The sequence below is a fragment of the Prionailurus bengalensis genome, chromosome B4 (genome assembly GCF_016509475.1).
Source record: "Prionailurus bengalensis isolate Pbe53 chromosome B4, Fcat_Pben_1.1_paternal_pri, whole genome shotgun sequence".
NCBI lineage: Eukaryota > Metazoa > Chordata > Mammalia > Carnivora > Felidae > Prionailurus > Prionailurus bengalensis.
In genome coordinates this window covers 101,336,107-101,350,489 of record NC_057358.1, presented here as the reverse complement: position 1 = coordinate 101,350,489, position 14,383 = coordinate 101,336,107, and the positions used below count along the sequence as shown (strand labels likewise).

Genomic DNA, 14,383 nt, shown 5'->3' with positions numbered 1-14,383 from the left:
TCACTGTGTACTTCTCTGACATTTTCTATTTTAAAAGAAAAAAATCCAGAACTTGAAAATGAAGCACTGAAATTTTTACTGTTCTCTCATACTATATTTTTAAAATGAAAGTATAAAATAAAACTAACTGTTATATTGATGCACAATATATCACGATTTCAAGATAAGTTGTTACTATATTCGTATTTTAACTCACCTTTATAATTGATACATTATCTCCATAGATTATTAGGAAATCAAACTCTTAAATACTATAGGTACCTTTAAAAAAATAGCAACAGGTATTGCAACATGGAATGAACATCAGGAAAACTCTAGTACCAGCTTAAAAACAGAAGTTCTGCTTTCTTGGAATACTTGGTAATTTCAAAATGTTGATTGCATTTTGGAGTTTAAATACATATGGCTAATAAATAGCTTCTTCAGCTGTTTTGCCAATTAGAAATTGCCTCACACATGAGATTGAAACCTTTTCGATGATTCCAGCATTAACTTTTGCTCAAATGGATCCACAGGGTATGTAAGGACACCACAATTAACTACAGACACCAAGAATTTTGAGTACCAGTGACTGCACTCTGCAGAAAGAACTCAATTAATTAATTTGGCCAAATGTCCCAATCATAATAAATCTGATAACTACTCCTGCAGACACAGCTACAGACTTAGAAAGTTCATTCCAAACTCACATGTATAAACACATTTTGTCACAAAACTTGCCCTGCTTGCAATGAAACTTGACCTGTTTCTAGAAAGCAATTAAAATACATTTTAATCTTTACCGTGACCCATGAAGCCAAATGATCTTCAGTTCTCAGAAGAACAAATTAAAACAAATTAAAAAATCCATTTGCTCTTCTCATTACCCTAATGTGACAGGCAGCCAGAGCTCCAGATCATTCATCAAAGTAATAAAAAGAGAAATAAGAATGAAGCCAAAAAAAGACAAGAGAGAGAGATATTCTATTAAATCAAAGTACTAAAGTATATTTTATATGCATGAGCCTTAGAAGTGGTAATAAAAAATGCTTATTGTACATGGCAGGTCACTGTTCTTTGCACATCTGAATTCATATCATTTTTCTTACTTTTAATTAAATACCCTTTACATTTTTCTCTCCAGAATTGTTTAAATTACTATGGAAATGAACATAACTTAGAAAACCAGGGCAAGAGGAAAAGAACATACCTCAAGTCAAGGCATCAGAAGCAGTCCCTGTGGTCAAACAGTGCAAAGTATGTATGATACATTATCAGAGCAGTGATTAGGAAGCCACCCCTGAGATACTCCTCCAGTGAGAGAGGTGGCACATATAATCACATAATAATGAGGGGTGCAAAACACATTTGCTGTGGCTCCACTCAGCTGCACCATTGTGCCTTTGGTAACTTAACAGTTTTAAAAATACATCACTTTCAGCATCAGTTATAAAGCAGTATTTTCCATAATGCAGTCATTTACTATAACATACTGTCTTTAAAATATGTATGTCATAAAGAAGCAACAATTTAAACTATTATAGATAAAAGAACAGTCCAGGTTAACCTGGTGACCTGGTGCTAACCTACCCACAAATACCTGCCAATATTCCTCAATTCTGCTTCAAAACATGCAGTAATTAGTGCATGCCCATTTCAAAAAGCAATCACATTCTTGTGTGACTTCCAGATTCTGTAACCTGGAAAGAATGGGGCCTTCAAAGTCATGTTTTCCTTGACTTTCTCTAAGCCTAGAAGCTAGACTTCAGCCTAGTTATAACACTATATGTAACAAAACCAAAACAGAAGAAGCCAAAACCCATTTAATGATCTAACACAGACATGCTCATCCCTGAGAATGTGTATGCAAATCCAGTTGGAGGAATTCATCCCTCTAAACTTTTCATCCAGAAGTATGTGATTTATGAAAAAAATTTAGAATGATAGGACAAAATATCACTGGGAAGTTACTTTATTATCACTAACAAGCAATAAATTAGAGATATTAACTGACCTAGTAGGCTTTTTTTGACTGGTTGCAATTCCACTGTGATTAGATTGAGTTGCATATCTGGCTGCCAGACTGTATGAGGAGAAACAGAGAAATTGAATTAAAGAGATTCTTTGAACATGGAAAGAAAGCACAAAATTACAAGAAAACTAGGAGTTAATGAAATGCAATTGGAACATGTATAAGCATGTATAAAGAATAAATTAATTAGAAAATTATGATAATGCAACACATATACCATGAACTTTGATTAATGAACACACTATGAAATAACGCCATGCACCCCTTGTCACGGTATCATCAATGACGTTAAAATTATGGCTGTGTGATATCGTTCATATTATCTTAAGTAGTAGTTCATTGCACAAAAAATTCAATGTTTGTAAATGACTATGAAAACTTCAGGAAAGCTAAAGTCTGACTTTACATGGTACAAAGATCTCCTTTTCAAAAAGGTTAAAATGAACAGAAAACATGTAAGAGTCATTATTTTCTTTAACAAGTTCTTCTAATTTGATGCTTTAACCAAAATGCTATCTTGAAAACCAAATGACTAAAACATCTGGTGTCTGACAAATGTAATGTATTGTATCTTGAATGTACCTAGAATGTTTTAAGGAAGTGAACAATACAAGATGTTTCTCTAAAGAGAGAGCTATGCAAAAGTCAAATGGATTAAACTAGAGTTAAATTCTACAAAAACAAACTCGACAACTGTTAATGACAACTTCTGGGCATTCTTGAACTATAATTCTTAATATTTTTTTTAAATCAAAATCTTCACTCTAAGACACAAAAGAAAGCATTATTTAAACCGAGCTCTAAAGAGCAGTGAATACTTTGCAAACAAAATGAAATTTTGCACTTGAAGTTAAGCTAATTTTGGAATTACCTGAATGTTCCGAAAATTAGTGTTTTGCGGGCTATGGTCAGACCCAACTAGACCTAAGACATGTTCAGATACCCTGTAACGGTCATGCGTTGATGCCTGAGTGGAGAATCACTTTTCAGGTGAACTGTGAGGACCGTACATGATGTGCATGTAGTTTCCAAAGTCTCCAAGGAAACAGGAACAACATGGGGGTGTTAGAATCGGGGTAAAAGGGTCAAAAGAGCCCTGATGCAGTTCATCCAGTTGCTTTGCTGCCAAGCAACAGGGATTTTAGTCAAGGAAAGGATTTCTTACGGTGTTGACATGCTTCCTAAGTTAATTCTCCCTCCACTAGGGAGCAAGAAGACCTTTTAGACACTGCCTGGGTAGAAAAGAATAAAATCCGCATAGCTAAGGAGCTTTTCATAGCACTTATTTTTCACATTTGACATGTGAATTATTATTATTTGCACATAATAACATCTGCATTCTAACTCCCCTGGACACTGAGACAACTGGCCCCAACTGCTGAAACTACCCCGGGTGACAATGACATCAGAGAATAATTTAAAAATAAAAACCAAAGTGTGTGAATGAAATGAGATATTAATTTAAAATCTAAATTTAAAATAAAAGCACCCAAAGTGAAGGACCATTTTTTTTGAACTTCTCAGTCTACTTTGTGAATCTAAGAGAAAGAGACCTACCTCAAGGTTCACTACTATATCCTATCCTGTACTCCCCCAAATTGAACACACATACGAGCTGGAGAAGTGACAATGAAACAATAAATCCTCCTTAAGGGAACCGAAGACACCTCATAGGGGTTTCTTCCATGATTTTAAAGAAGTACAATAATTTCTAGGAGGGAAGTGGGTAGGGGGAGAAAAATCTAGAGAGGTCAACTGACTTGCTAAAATCAGTTTGGTTTTTATGGCCCATGTGTTTTCTAATTCATGATGAGATAATAATATTCTATGTTTGCCTAGATTTTTGCACCAAACCCTCATATTTTAATCCTTTGACCCTTGGCTTCTGTTCTGCTTCCCTTGCACTTGTGAAACTGTTATGTGAAGAACACGGAGTTTTCTTCAGTTCTCACCATACTCTAACATCTTTGTATTTGGCCATATTGCTCACTCTGCCTTTTGGAGTCTTTCTCTTTTATAGAGTGTAGCACCAGTGAGCTCACTTGATTTGCCCACCATCATTATTATCCATTTTCTCTTTCCTTCACTGGGTCCTTTTCCTTTATCAAGGTCATAAAGGCATGATTTTTCATATGCCCTCTCTCCTCACACACTTGTATGCATTCTTTCACTTAGCAATTCATTTCTTAGCTAAGATTTTAAATAAAATCTATTATAAAATAGAATTAATGTGTGCATTGCACCCCCAGCCCTCAACAATAACTGAGTAAAAGATGCCTGTTTCCATGATCTTCAATTAAACACCATTAAACACCATTTTCCTTCTTTTATCCCCCCAGGTCTCAATCAGATCCCTCCTCTAATTTCTTGATTTCTATTCACAAGATCATCATTTTCTTTAGGCCAATGGGCTTGAAACCTCAACCGTTGACTCTTCTCTTTTTCTTTGTAACTATTGCAGATATGCATTCAATAGGCTGTCACGCTGATTCAGCCTCTATAAGTCCATTTGCATGTATGTTCTCTTTCAATTTCCTTGTTTACTGCACTAACTCAAACCCCCAGTACTTCCCACAATGCCTTCGGCTCCTTATTTTCTCCACGGTGCTTGTAATACCATATCCCAAGTTTCAGATGTACAAACAGTCTAGTAATAGAACAGGTGAGGAGGTACAGCTAATGCAATTTATTGGTAAAACAAACACAAGGGACATGTAGACACAGCTCTGAGGCAAGATGCAGTCGATAAATACAGTCAGAACATCATTAAAATAGGAATTTTTAAAACATCTGGATTGAAGAGTATGTATTTTTTTCCTGGAAAGATTGTTCAATGAGACTTCCTCTAACTAGTGGATGATAAAAATATCAGAAACAGAAGCACAAAAGAAATATTTTGAGACTCATTGTGGGTTCCATTGAAAGAAGTATCTGCTCATCTAGCCGATAAAGTGAAATATCAAGGGAATGCTTTTTATTTCCCTAACATGGAAGACAAGAGGAAGAAACTAGAGGCGGTCAAATTAATTTTTAAAAAAATAATAAAACTCATCTGGTCTTCAACACACAGAAAGATCCAAACCACCAGACCTTTCTAATGTAACTTCAGCGCAAATGCCCATGTTGAACTATAATATCCACTTGTTATGAGGATAGAAAGCTTCTCAGAGTAAACGGATCCTGATTGTGACTTACCCATTTTTACTAACTGCTAGTACCTGACCACTCAAAGTGTTGTCCAAAGACCAACAAAACTGGCATCACCTGGGACTTTTTAAAAAATAATGGCCCTCAGGTCTCATCTGCATTTTAACAGGATTCTTACGCATAATAAAATTGAAAAAGCTGTGCTCTACAGAATACTCACAAATGTGCAATCTTGAAAAAAAAAACCCACAAAAAACAACAAAAAAGCCCCACCTTCCATTCTGTAAAGTCAAACAGCATAATCTAAACATCTCAAGCCATGCCTCATCTCCTATCCTGCAACAGCTTTAGATACTATTGATAGCCTCCTTCTAGAAATCCTCACCTCACATAGCTTTCCTAAAGAAACAGCTACCTCTCCAGCTACTCCTCCTTCCCAAATATAGATCGACTCACTATCTCCACCCCCTAAATTTTGTACCATTATCATGAATATTTTCAAAATTGTAATCCTAGGCAACAGGCGATCTATTCTTCTATTCTTTTTACCTCAGGTGTTCATTTTATACTCAAATCTCAACCCTAACCTCGAGGTCTCTTTCCTTTCCTAAATATCATCTTGACATCCCCTAGATATCATACCTGGATCTATCACCTAGATTTCTCCCAGATATTCCCAAAATGTCCATAACAATTCATTCTCCTTCTTTCATACCATCCTCCCTCTTTGTCATGTAACTTGACTGTCACCATTTTTTCTGTTGGACAGTATGGCATTGCCTCAGTCATTACCTACTACTTGCTTTCTCTGTCAGTCATCTCTCCCACAGAGCCTAATAACAGCTCTTCTTTGTTATCAGTCCATTTTTTATTTCCAAACAAATCAGATCATTCTTCTCATAATCAACAGAATGAACTTTCCCAAGACAGAATGAATGTCAACCCCTTTTCCTGAAGTTGCTATTGACTCCTCATCGCCCACAGGGTAAAATCCAAGCCCCGTGACTTGGTGTGCAGCGTTTCTTTCTGCTTTCTCAGATTCTTACAGCTTTGTCTCCTCTGCACATCTCTGCTCCGTTTTCTCCACTGTCACTGCACCTCTGCTCCGTATCTATAACCTCTTCTCCCACGGGCCCATGGCTTTCTTCATGAGGTTTCCTTCATCTGAAAGACCAATCCTTCTCTTCCCTATATTACAAAACCTTACCGCTGCTTCAAAATCCTGCTCAAATGTCACCTTTTGTTGAAGCATCTCTCAAGTTTCCCAAAGTTAGTTTCGTCCTCCCATGGTCCACAGGTCTTCATTCTTCTCTAATTAGTAGGTTAATATGGGAATTTATCACAGTATTTGCCTGTGTCCTGAGCAGATGTATCGTTCACTAGGACAGGAATTGTGTTATGTCAACTTTTGCATTCTAATTCCTCTCATGGGGGTAATATGTGTTTAATCACTAAATACTTGACTGATATTAACTGAGTGTTATTTTTGAACAAAGGTATGTTTTATCCCCAACTTTTATGCAGGAGGAATCATTTTAAGAATGGATATATTGGAAGTATATTAAAGGATGGAACAAAAAGACACTCATTTTCATTGTGTCCTTAGTAAGTGATCAGCAGTTCACATTTATTTTCTCACTTGTTCCTTACAATAGTCCTGCAAAGGTGAGACTCTATCCCTGACTGAAACTATGACACTAAAGATTTTAAACATTCACTTACCTGTATACATTATACATCTTAAAAATAACAGTACTAAAATTTGAACTTTGGTCTGTTAGATACTATATAATCTGTGCTATGCTCTATTATACTATATCGTTTTCATGCAAACTGATTACTAATTGCAATATTTTAATGCTTCTTTTTCTATTAATTCATTGCCCTATGGATTTATATCTCCAAGACAACAACAATAACAACAACAACAACAACAATTTCATTGCTGCTACAAATAGCAACTCTTCCAGTATCAAAGACATCTACTTTCAAAATATATTCTTTAGCAGTCAGATATGTAATATTAATAATTTATTTCAATGGGTCACTTCATATAGAAATCTAGAATAGGCAATAATACAATTTGAAAGAGAAAGATACTTTTAGTACCGAAGTAACTCTCCTCACAATTCTTCCACGTAAACAATATCATTTAAGTTGTTAAGCAACAGGGGCGCCTGGGTGGCTCAGTCAGTTAAGCATCTGATTTTGGCTCAGGTCATGATCTCACAGTTCATGGGTTCGATCCCCACACTGGGCTCAGTGCTGACAGCTCAGAGCCTGGAGCCTATTTCATGGATTCTGTGCCCCGCTCTCTCTCCGCCCCTCCCATGCTAGTGCGCTCTCTCTCTCTCAAAAATAAACATTAAAAATTTTTTTTAAAATTGTTAAGCAACATTTAATCAGGGCTAGGAAATATGGCATAATAATTATAGCCTCCTGATCCCATACCCATTGCACAGATGATTAACCAGTCAATCACATAATTCTTTCCTATTGAGCCCTGTGGTAGCTCCAAAATCCTTGGCCAAGACTCAGGTAATCTTTTTGCCTGAATTGAGAGAATTTATTAATTGAGAGAATTAGAATGAGAATAAAAACTTATTTCAATCTCTTTATTGTCTCATCAAAACATTAAGAAGATTTGAGTGGCTCAGTACAGATTTTTATAGAAGATTCTATTTCTATTATAGTTTTTGGAACAGTAGAACTCCATGCAGAAGTGAAAGTTACATAATCTTAAAAATTATGTAAAATCTTAATGTTTAGTTTTTATTTTCAAAACCAAATTGGACCCATAAAAAAGAACACGTGAATCATTACAAGTTACCAACACATAATATCTGAGTCTCACACAATCCGTCATTCTTTATCTACATCGGCTATTATGAAGTTTCTTCTAAAAAAAATATCAGTTGAAACAACTCATATTTGAGCTGTGTTTAATTATTGCGATAATTGAACATACTTATTATGACATTTGAAAATGTTTTATTCTTATTTATTGATTCTACAAATATCCTTTTAACACCCATGATTTGCCCAGTTAAGAACCTGGAGAACCAAAGCAACTTGTTAAGGAGTTGGGCCTTTGTCCTGAGGCAGTAGAGAATACCAAAAGGTGTTGACTGCAGAATAAAGGATAAATTCTCAGATTAGAGAGACTTTCTCTTAGGTGTGTAAAGGAGGAACTAGAGGAGGAAGAAAGTTGGGGTATTTGTCAAGGCTGGAACCCAGAGACCAAATAGGAAATCACTGCTATAATTCAGGCTAGATTTGAAGAGGGTCTGAATGAAGACAGAGGCACAGGAAACAGAAGTAAATGATTAATGAGAGAAGTTAATTGTACCTGGAGGAACTGAAGAAAAGGGAAGAATTTAGGAAGGCTCCTGGTTCTCTGGCTTGAGTTGCACAGGATAGCTACATACATGCAGAGTGGAAAAGCAGACTGAACATCCCTGGCATAGTGTATGAATGGAAAAAATAAAGACTCGACTTCTCAATCATGTCACTAGTCACAGGGTGAATGAATTAACAGGATATACTGGGAAGATGTATACTCAGTGGTGAATAAACTTACCTTTACAGTGGAGCTAAAGTCAAGATCACTTTAAGAGGAAATTAACTGCACATTCCTCAGAGTTTTTACAGTGGAAGGTAGATATAGATATTATGAAATTTGATTCAGTTTTATGTTGTATTTATTCTAATAAGCATGTATGTATTGATGTAATCAACAGGTCAATTAATCATTAAAGAATTTTATTGACCGCCCATATGTACTGGCACTGGGCTAGAAAAATTCAATTTGGAAAAATAAGATTTACACATGCATGGTTTAGGTTTTGCTGTGAGAAGTATAACACTTAAAACCAAATATACTAATTCAAACTCCTTTCTAAAAAGTATAATTTGATATTCAATGGAAACTGAATTTACTTCAAGCTTGAAAGGAGCAACATGCAAATATTAGGCAGGTACATAAAAGTGATACATTAAAATTTTCATTTTCTCTGAATTATTAATCTCCAATGTCAGTAGTAAAATCTAGCATATGAGTTAGTAGCACAGGATTTCGACTCAGGCTGCTCTATCTGAATCCCGGCTTAGCTGTTTCTATTCTCTTTGCCTATTTCCTCATCTGTTAAGTGAGGATGACAACTTTGCCTACCTCAAGTTTTTATAAGGTTTGAACTGTAAGTCACTTCAAAGGGTGTCTGGCTTACATAAGTGCTATGCCAGTTGAAAAGAAAATTCAGTGGGATTCAGGTGTACATTTGAGAGTCCCTGAATGAACTAAGTCCTCACAGGAACCTCTAAATATTCTGGTGAATTCAGTACAACATAACTATGTTCCTCGAGCCCTACAATTCCTCTGCTCTCTTGTGCTTGGTCTTCCCCATGCCATGCCCTTTGGTTCTCACCGATCACTTTTGAGGTTACTATATTCTTACTCTTAAATCTCACAAGCATGGACCTCTTAGTATAGTAGTTGAGCTTTTAACCTGGCTCTTGGTCTCCAAATTTATAATTACTTTGGGACCATGATTTGTGGAAAGCAAATTAAGTCCTTTTCTCCCTCCAACATCCCCTGGATCCTACTCACTCTTCTTGTTTCCTGAACTCAACAGTATGAATCCCTGTAGGTCCCCAAAGGACATCTAAGAAACAACATTCCCAAAGTAACATGCACAGGGGGAGACTTTCAGAACCCATAATTCTCAACACTGTACATAATCCAAAAAGTGTGTCAAATACAGAATTTAACAAATGTTAAGTTTGTAATATAGTGGTTAGATGAAAATACAGTTTTGATGTGCTTATAAAATATAGTAAATTTACTTTAATATTTCAACCACAGTTCTGTTTTAGATTTGTACTCTAGGGGCATTTGGGTGGCTCAGTCGGTTAAGCGACGGACTTCGGCTCAGGTCATGATCTCACGGTTTGTGGGTTCGAGCCCCGTGTCGGGCTCTGTGCTGTCAGCTGAGAGCCCAGAGCCTGCTTCTGATTCTGTGCCTCCCACTCCCTCTGCCACTCCCTCTGCTTGCAGTCTGCCCCCCTCTCTCTCAAAAATAAATAAATATTAAAAAAAAAAGATTTGTACTCTAGATTTCACAATTTGAAAGACAAGGTTAAAATGTCTCAAAAGCTGAGGCATTCCTCAATAACAACAACAAAAACAATTTGTCTTTAAGAAGATATCAAATAAACTACCATAACTCCAAATGTATTGCAAAACAATCAAAAGGAAGTCTCTCAAATGCGGTAGTCCGAAGTTTGCTCTGAGTTTGCTCCCTTTTCCCCCCAGCTTTATCCTTTTTCCCTGAGCAATCTCTTCCACTTCTATTGTTTCAATCAATAAAACATGGTTAAACAAAGTTCCCATGCCTGCATCTCTGGCCCTGACCTCTCTACTGGGCTCCAGAGCCACGCATAAGACACCGCCATCTAGAGGTCCCATTGAAATATCAACTTGAAGGCCAAGGCTGAGCTTTTTTCTCTCCATTTCCTTCATCTGTTTTGATGATTGTATTGTTTTTTTTCCTTACTGAAATATATCGCTATCCAATGAGTCAGAAGGAAATAAAGAAAGAAAGAAAGAAAGAAAGAAAGAAAGATGATAATTTTATTTCACCCTTATCTCCAAACAATCCCCCAGTCCATTTCCTAGTCAGAACCTCATGTCTATTAACATTACACTGTTCATTTTCTTGCCACTATAGCTGCAGGGTCCCTCCCAATCTTCCCCCGAATGCACATCTTTTCTCTACTCTGTCACCAAGGTCATGTTCCTAAGTTATAAATGGCATCATTTTTTCTCTGCTAAAAAAAAAAAAATCTCCAAGACAATTGTCCTTTACGTTCAAGAAATGAGTCCCCACTCCTAGACATAACATCCAAAGCCTCCATAAATTGACCTCTGCCTGCTTCTCTAGTCTTATCTTTCATCACACCCTGTGGCAATTTAAACATAGAACTATAATAAATTCTTTGATGCTCCTTTCATTAAGAGGTGAAATCTTTGTTCCACTGACACTTTCCTTGAATTTGGGTGGGCTTGTCACTCCATTGACCAACAGGTCACCATGTGAGAAGTACAATGTCCTTGCGACTGCCGTGCTGGGGGAAGCTTTGTGTAATCACTATTCCCACTAAGCTGCCAGACACATTGAGTGAAAAAGTCACCTTGGAAGTGGGTTCTCCAGCAACAGATGTTCTGCCTCCCAGCAGTCTGTGACACCCCAGCCACTCCACCCTTCCCTGTAGAGGTCCTCAACACTGTGGGGCAGAGACAAGCCATCTCTACTGTGCCCTGTCTGGCTCCTGGGCTCACAAAATTCATGAGTATAATCAAATGGTTATTGCTTTGCACATCTATATTTGGGATATTTTTTGAACAGCAATGGATACTCAGAACACACTTCTATTCACACTGTTTCCTTGTCCACATATTTGCAGTTTCCTGAATATAAATGGCATTTAATTCATCAGTGACTTCATATGAGCTCTTTCCTCTAACTGCGGTCACTGAGTAACTCTGTTGGATTAGTTAGCAAACCCTGATTGAACTATCTGTTTAAATATCTAGGTTTTCTATTACATTGTCAGCAATTTGAATGGTAAAATCATCACCATATCTCAACCACACATCGAACATAATTCTTGGCACACAGTGGGGACTGACTCTTTGTTTGTTAAAAGGTCAAAGCTGAAATTTTAAGTCACCAATGAAAAAGAACACTGGGCTCTAATGTAACATATGAAGAATCATTAGGAACAATATCATCTTTCATTAAAATACTTCATTTCATTTCCATACAGCATTCTTTGACTAAGCCCAACTGCACAGTGATGTACTCATTAAAACAAAAATCAAGCACAAAAGAGTTAAAGTGTATGTACTTAATACAAAAGTGATTGAATGAGTTTTTTAGAGTAAGGTAGAATATAAAGGCAATTTTTCATCTACATACATTCTTATAACTCCTCATCTATATTAAGAAACTTGAGAGAAAATTACTTTGGAAGCACCCTTTATTCCTCTCTTGTCTATTTACCATTAAGTCTTATAGTCACATAAACATATTATGAGTAAAAATCCCTCTACAGAATCCTTATGTAGTCAGACATTTTGTGCTTTTGATTCTCAAAGAAAGAGAAAAACACACTTAATCATAAAATCACACTTGTCTTTTTAACGGCACTATTCCCAAAGGACCAAGGAGACCTACAAAGAAATCACAAAACAGAAAGTAAGAAATTTTCTGGATATGGGTTTTAGTGGACAATTTATAAATCCCAATTGTACTTTTGTTGTTATCATGTTAAAAAGTTAGAAATTATTCCCTTCCAAATACACTGAAAATAGCTTGAGATCTGGAAGAAGTCACCCAACATATATTATAACTAAGTCCATGGGAACAAAGTCTTAAAAGATTTTTAGACAACAATAGATACAACAAAATAAAAAGTTTTGAAGATAGGAAAGCATATCCACTAACATTTTAAGACTGAAATAGATTAAAATATATATCCTTATATATCCTATAATTGCTAAGAGTAGATAAAAACCCATGCATTCAGAATTAAGATTCAAAGAATTCTCTACACCAAATTCTTCCTTTATTATAAAGATTTTCCCTTTTATAGGATCCTTGTGCAGTGTTATAAAATGGTAACTGACAAGCTATTGGCTCTAAGAAAGATGAAGGTGTTCAACCACTTCTGTAAAAATATCTTTTGCGCCTCAAAACCAAATATGTTCCTTCAGAAATATTTAAGATATTCTGCAACAACTATACTCACCATCAGAGTATGTGATAAAAATACTCTGTCCCTATGCTTCAATTTAGCTGAGACATCACTGAAAACAGTTATTGCCTAATCCATAGATGAGTCAGAAACTTAGCCTTCATCCACATGTGTTTCTTTTTAGTAGCTGGGTGGCTGAAATATCATCCTGATTATATGTGAGACAGGTTACTGTGATAACTTATCCCATTAGTGACATATGGTATGTAAATAGATTATAACCTCTGTGTTATCTTAAATTTCAACTGACAGTTAATAAGGCCACCTGCATGGTCTGTTTTTGTGGGATCTCAAAACGGTAACTAGAGAGGGAGATGCCTGTGTAAGATATTACTGCATCAAAGTCCCATGCTTTTTTAGAAACGTAGAACTTCAGGATAAAGGGCAACTCAGGAAACCAGGCTCATATTTCTCTCACAATCTTACCATAAATGAAATTTCCCAACAATACTTTTACTTACACATAGCTCAAAGCACTATCTTGCTCCATGGATCTTTGCCACTTATAAATTTCAGCATGGAGTAAAATTGTATTACAATAAATTGAATGCTCCATTCCAAAAGTTCATTTTAATGCAACTACACACACACACACACACACACACACACACACACACACACACACAGGACCCTGACTACTTTGGTAAAGACTACCCTGATTAGTGAAAAATCTGAATTACTTAATACTTGTAAGACTTAAAAAGTGTTGTTATTAATAAGCACAAAATATGTTAACTATTTCTTAGTACATGTTTCTGAAATGACTTTATTATACTTATAAAATAATTATGTAACTGAATGCTTACACAGTTTGAAGATCTAGGAAAAAGTCAATTTTTTAGAGTTCTTATAATTGGACTATTCTCAATTTATTGCAAAACAAATGTAATCATCAATACATTCAGTTTCATGTTATGAAGGAGTGGCTGTGGTCTCAAAATATCTCTGATGGTGAGCTTTGGTCCAGAGTCTACCTGACAGTCCTTGCAGGGAAAGAGGGCTGGTTGTGTTTGTACATCTTTTCAGACTAAGAGGTCAGTCAGAAAGGGGGAGCCTGTGAGGGTTGTCAGAAGGGGAAGCTCAGGAAATGGAAATATGAAGAGGCAAATGTTAACAGTGTGCTTTATGATAAGGAGGGACCCTTGACTAATGGTTGAAGTCTCATAGGCAAGACTGTCTCAGCTACAGAAATGTTTACAAGTCCCCTAAATCTAACTCAGTGCTCACCCTGTCATCCCCTGATTACTATTTGGTTTTCTATGTAGCTCTAACTATGGGAAAATAATTCAATGGTCATACTGGCATGATTATTATAGTTATTATGACAGTTGCATTCTCTATTGTTAAGTCAGTAAGTTGAATGCAGTCTCTAGTGGAAAACAGATTAATATAAAATAATTTCATATGGTA

At 36.2% G+C, this 14,383-nt stretch overlaps 1 protein-coding gene across 6 annotated transcripts in view; it reads right to left on the bottom strand.

Moving 5' to 3' along the window:
- Window positions 1-14,383, bottom strand: part of NAV3 (neuron navigator 3) — a 592,036-nt gene that overhangs the window by 206,363 nt on the left and 371,290 nt on the right. For all 6 annotated transcript variants that reach the window (XM_043561562.1, XM_043561563.1, XM_043561564.1 and 3 more), the window contains exon 6: window positions 1,994-2,062. In XM_043561562.1, the coding sequence (XP_043417497.1) occupies window positions 1,994-2,062 (69 nt within the window). The remainder of the gene's footprint in view (window positions 1-1,993; window positions 2,063-14,383) is intronic.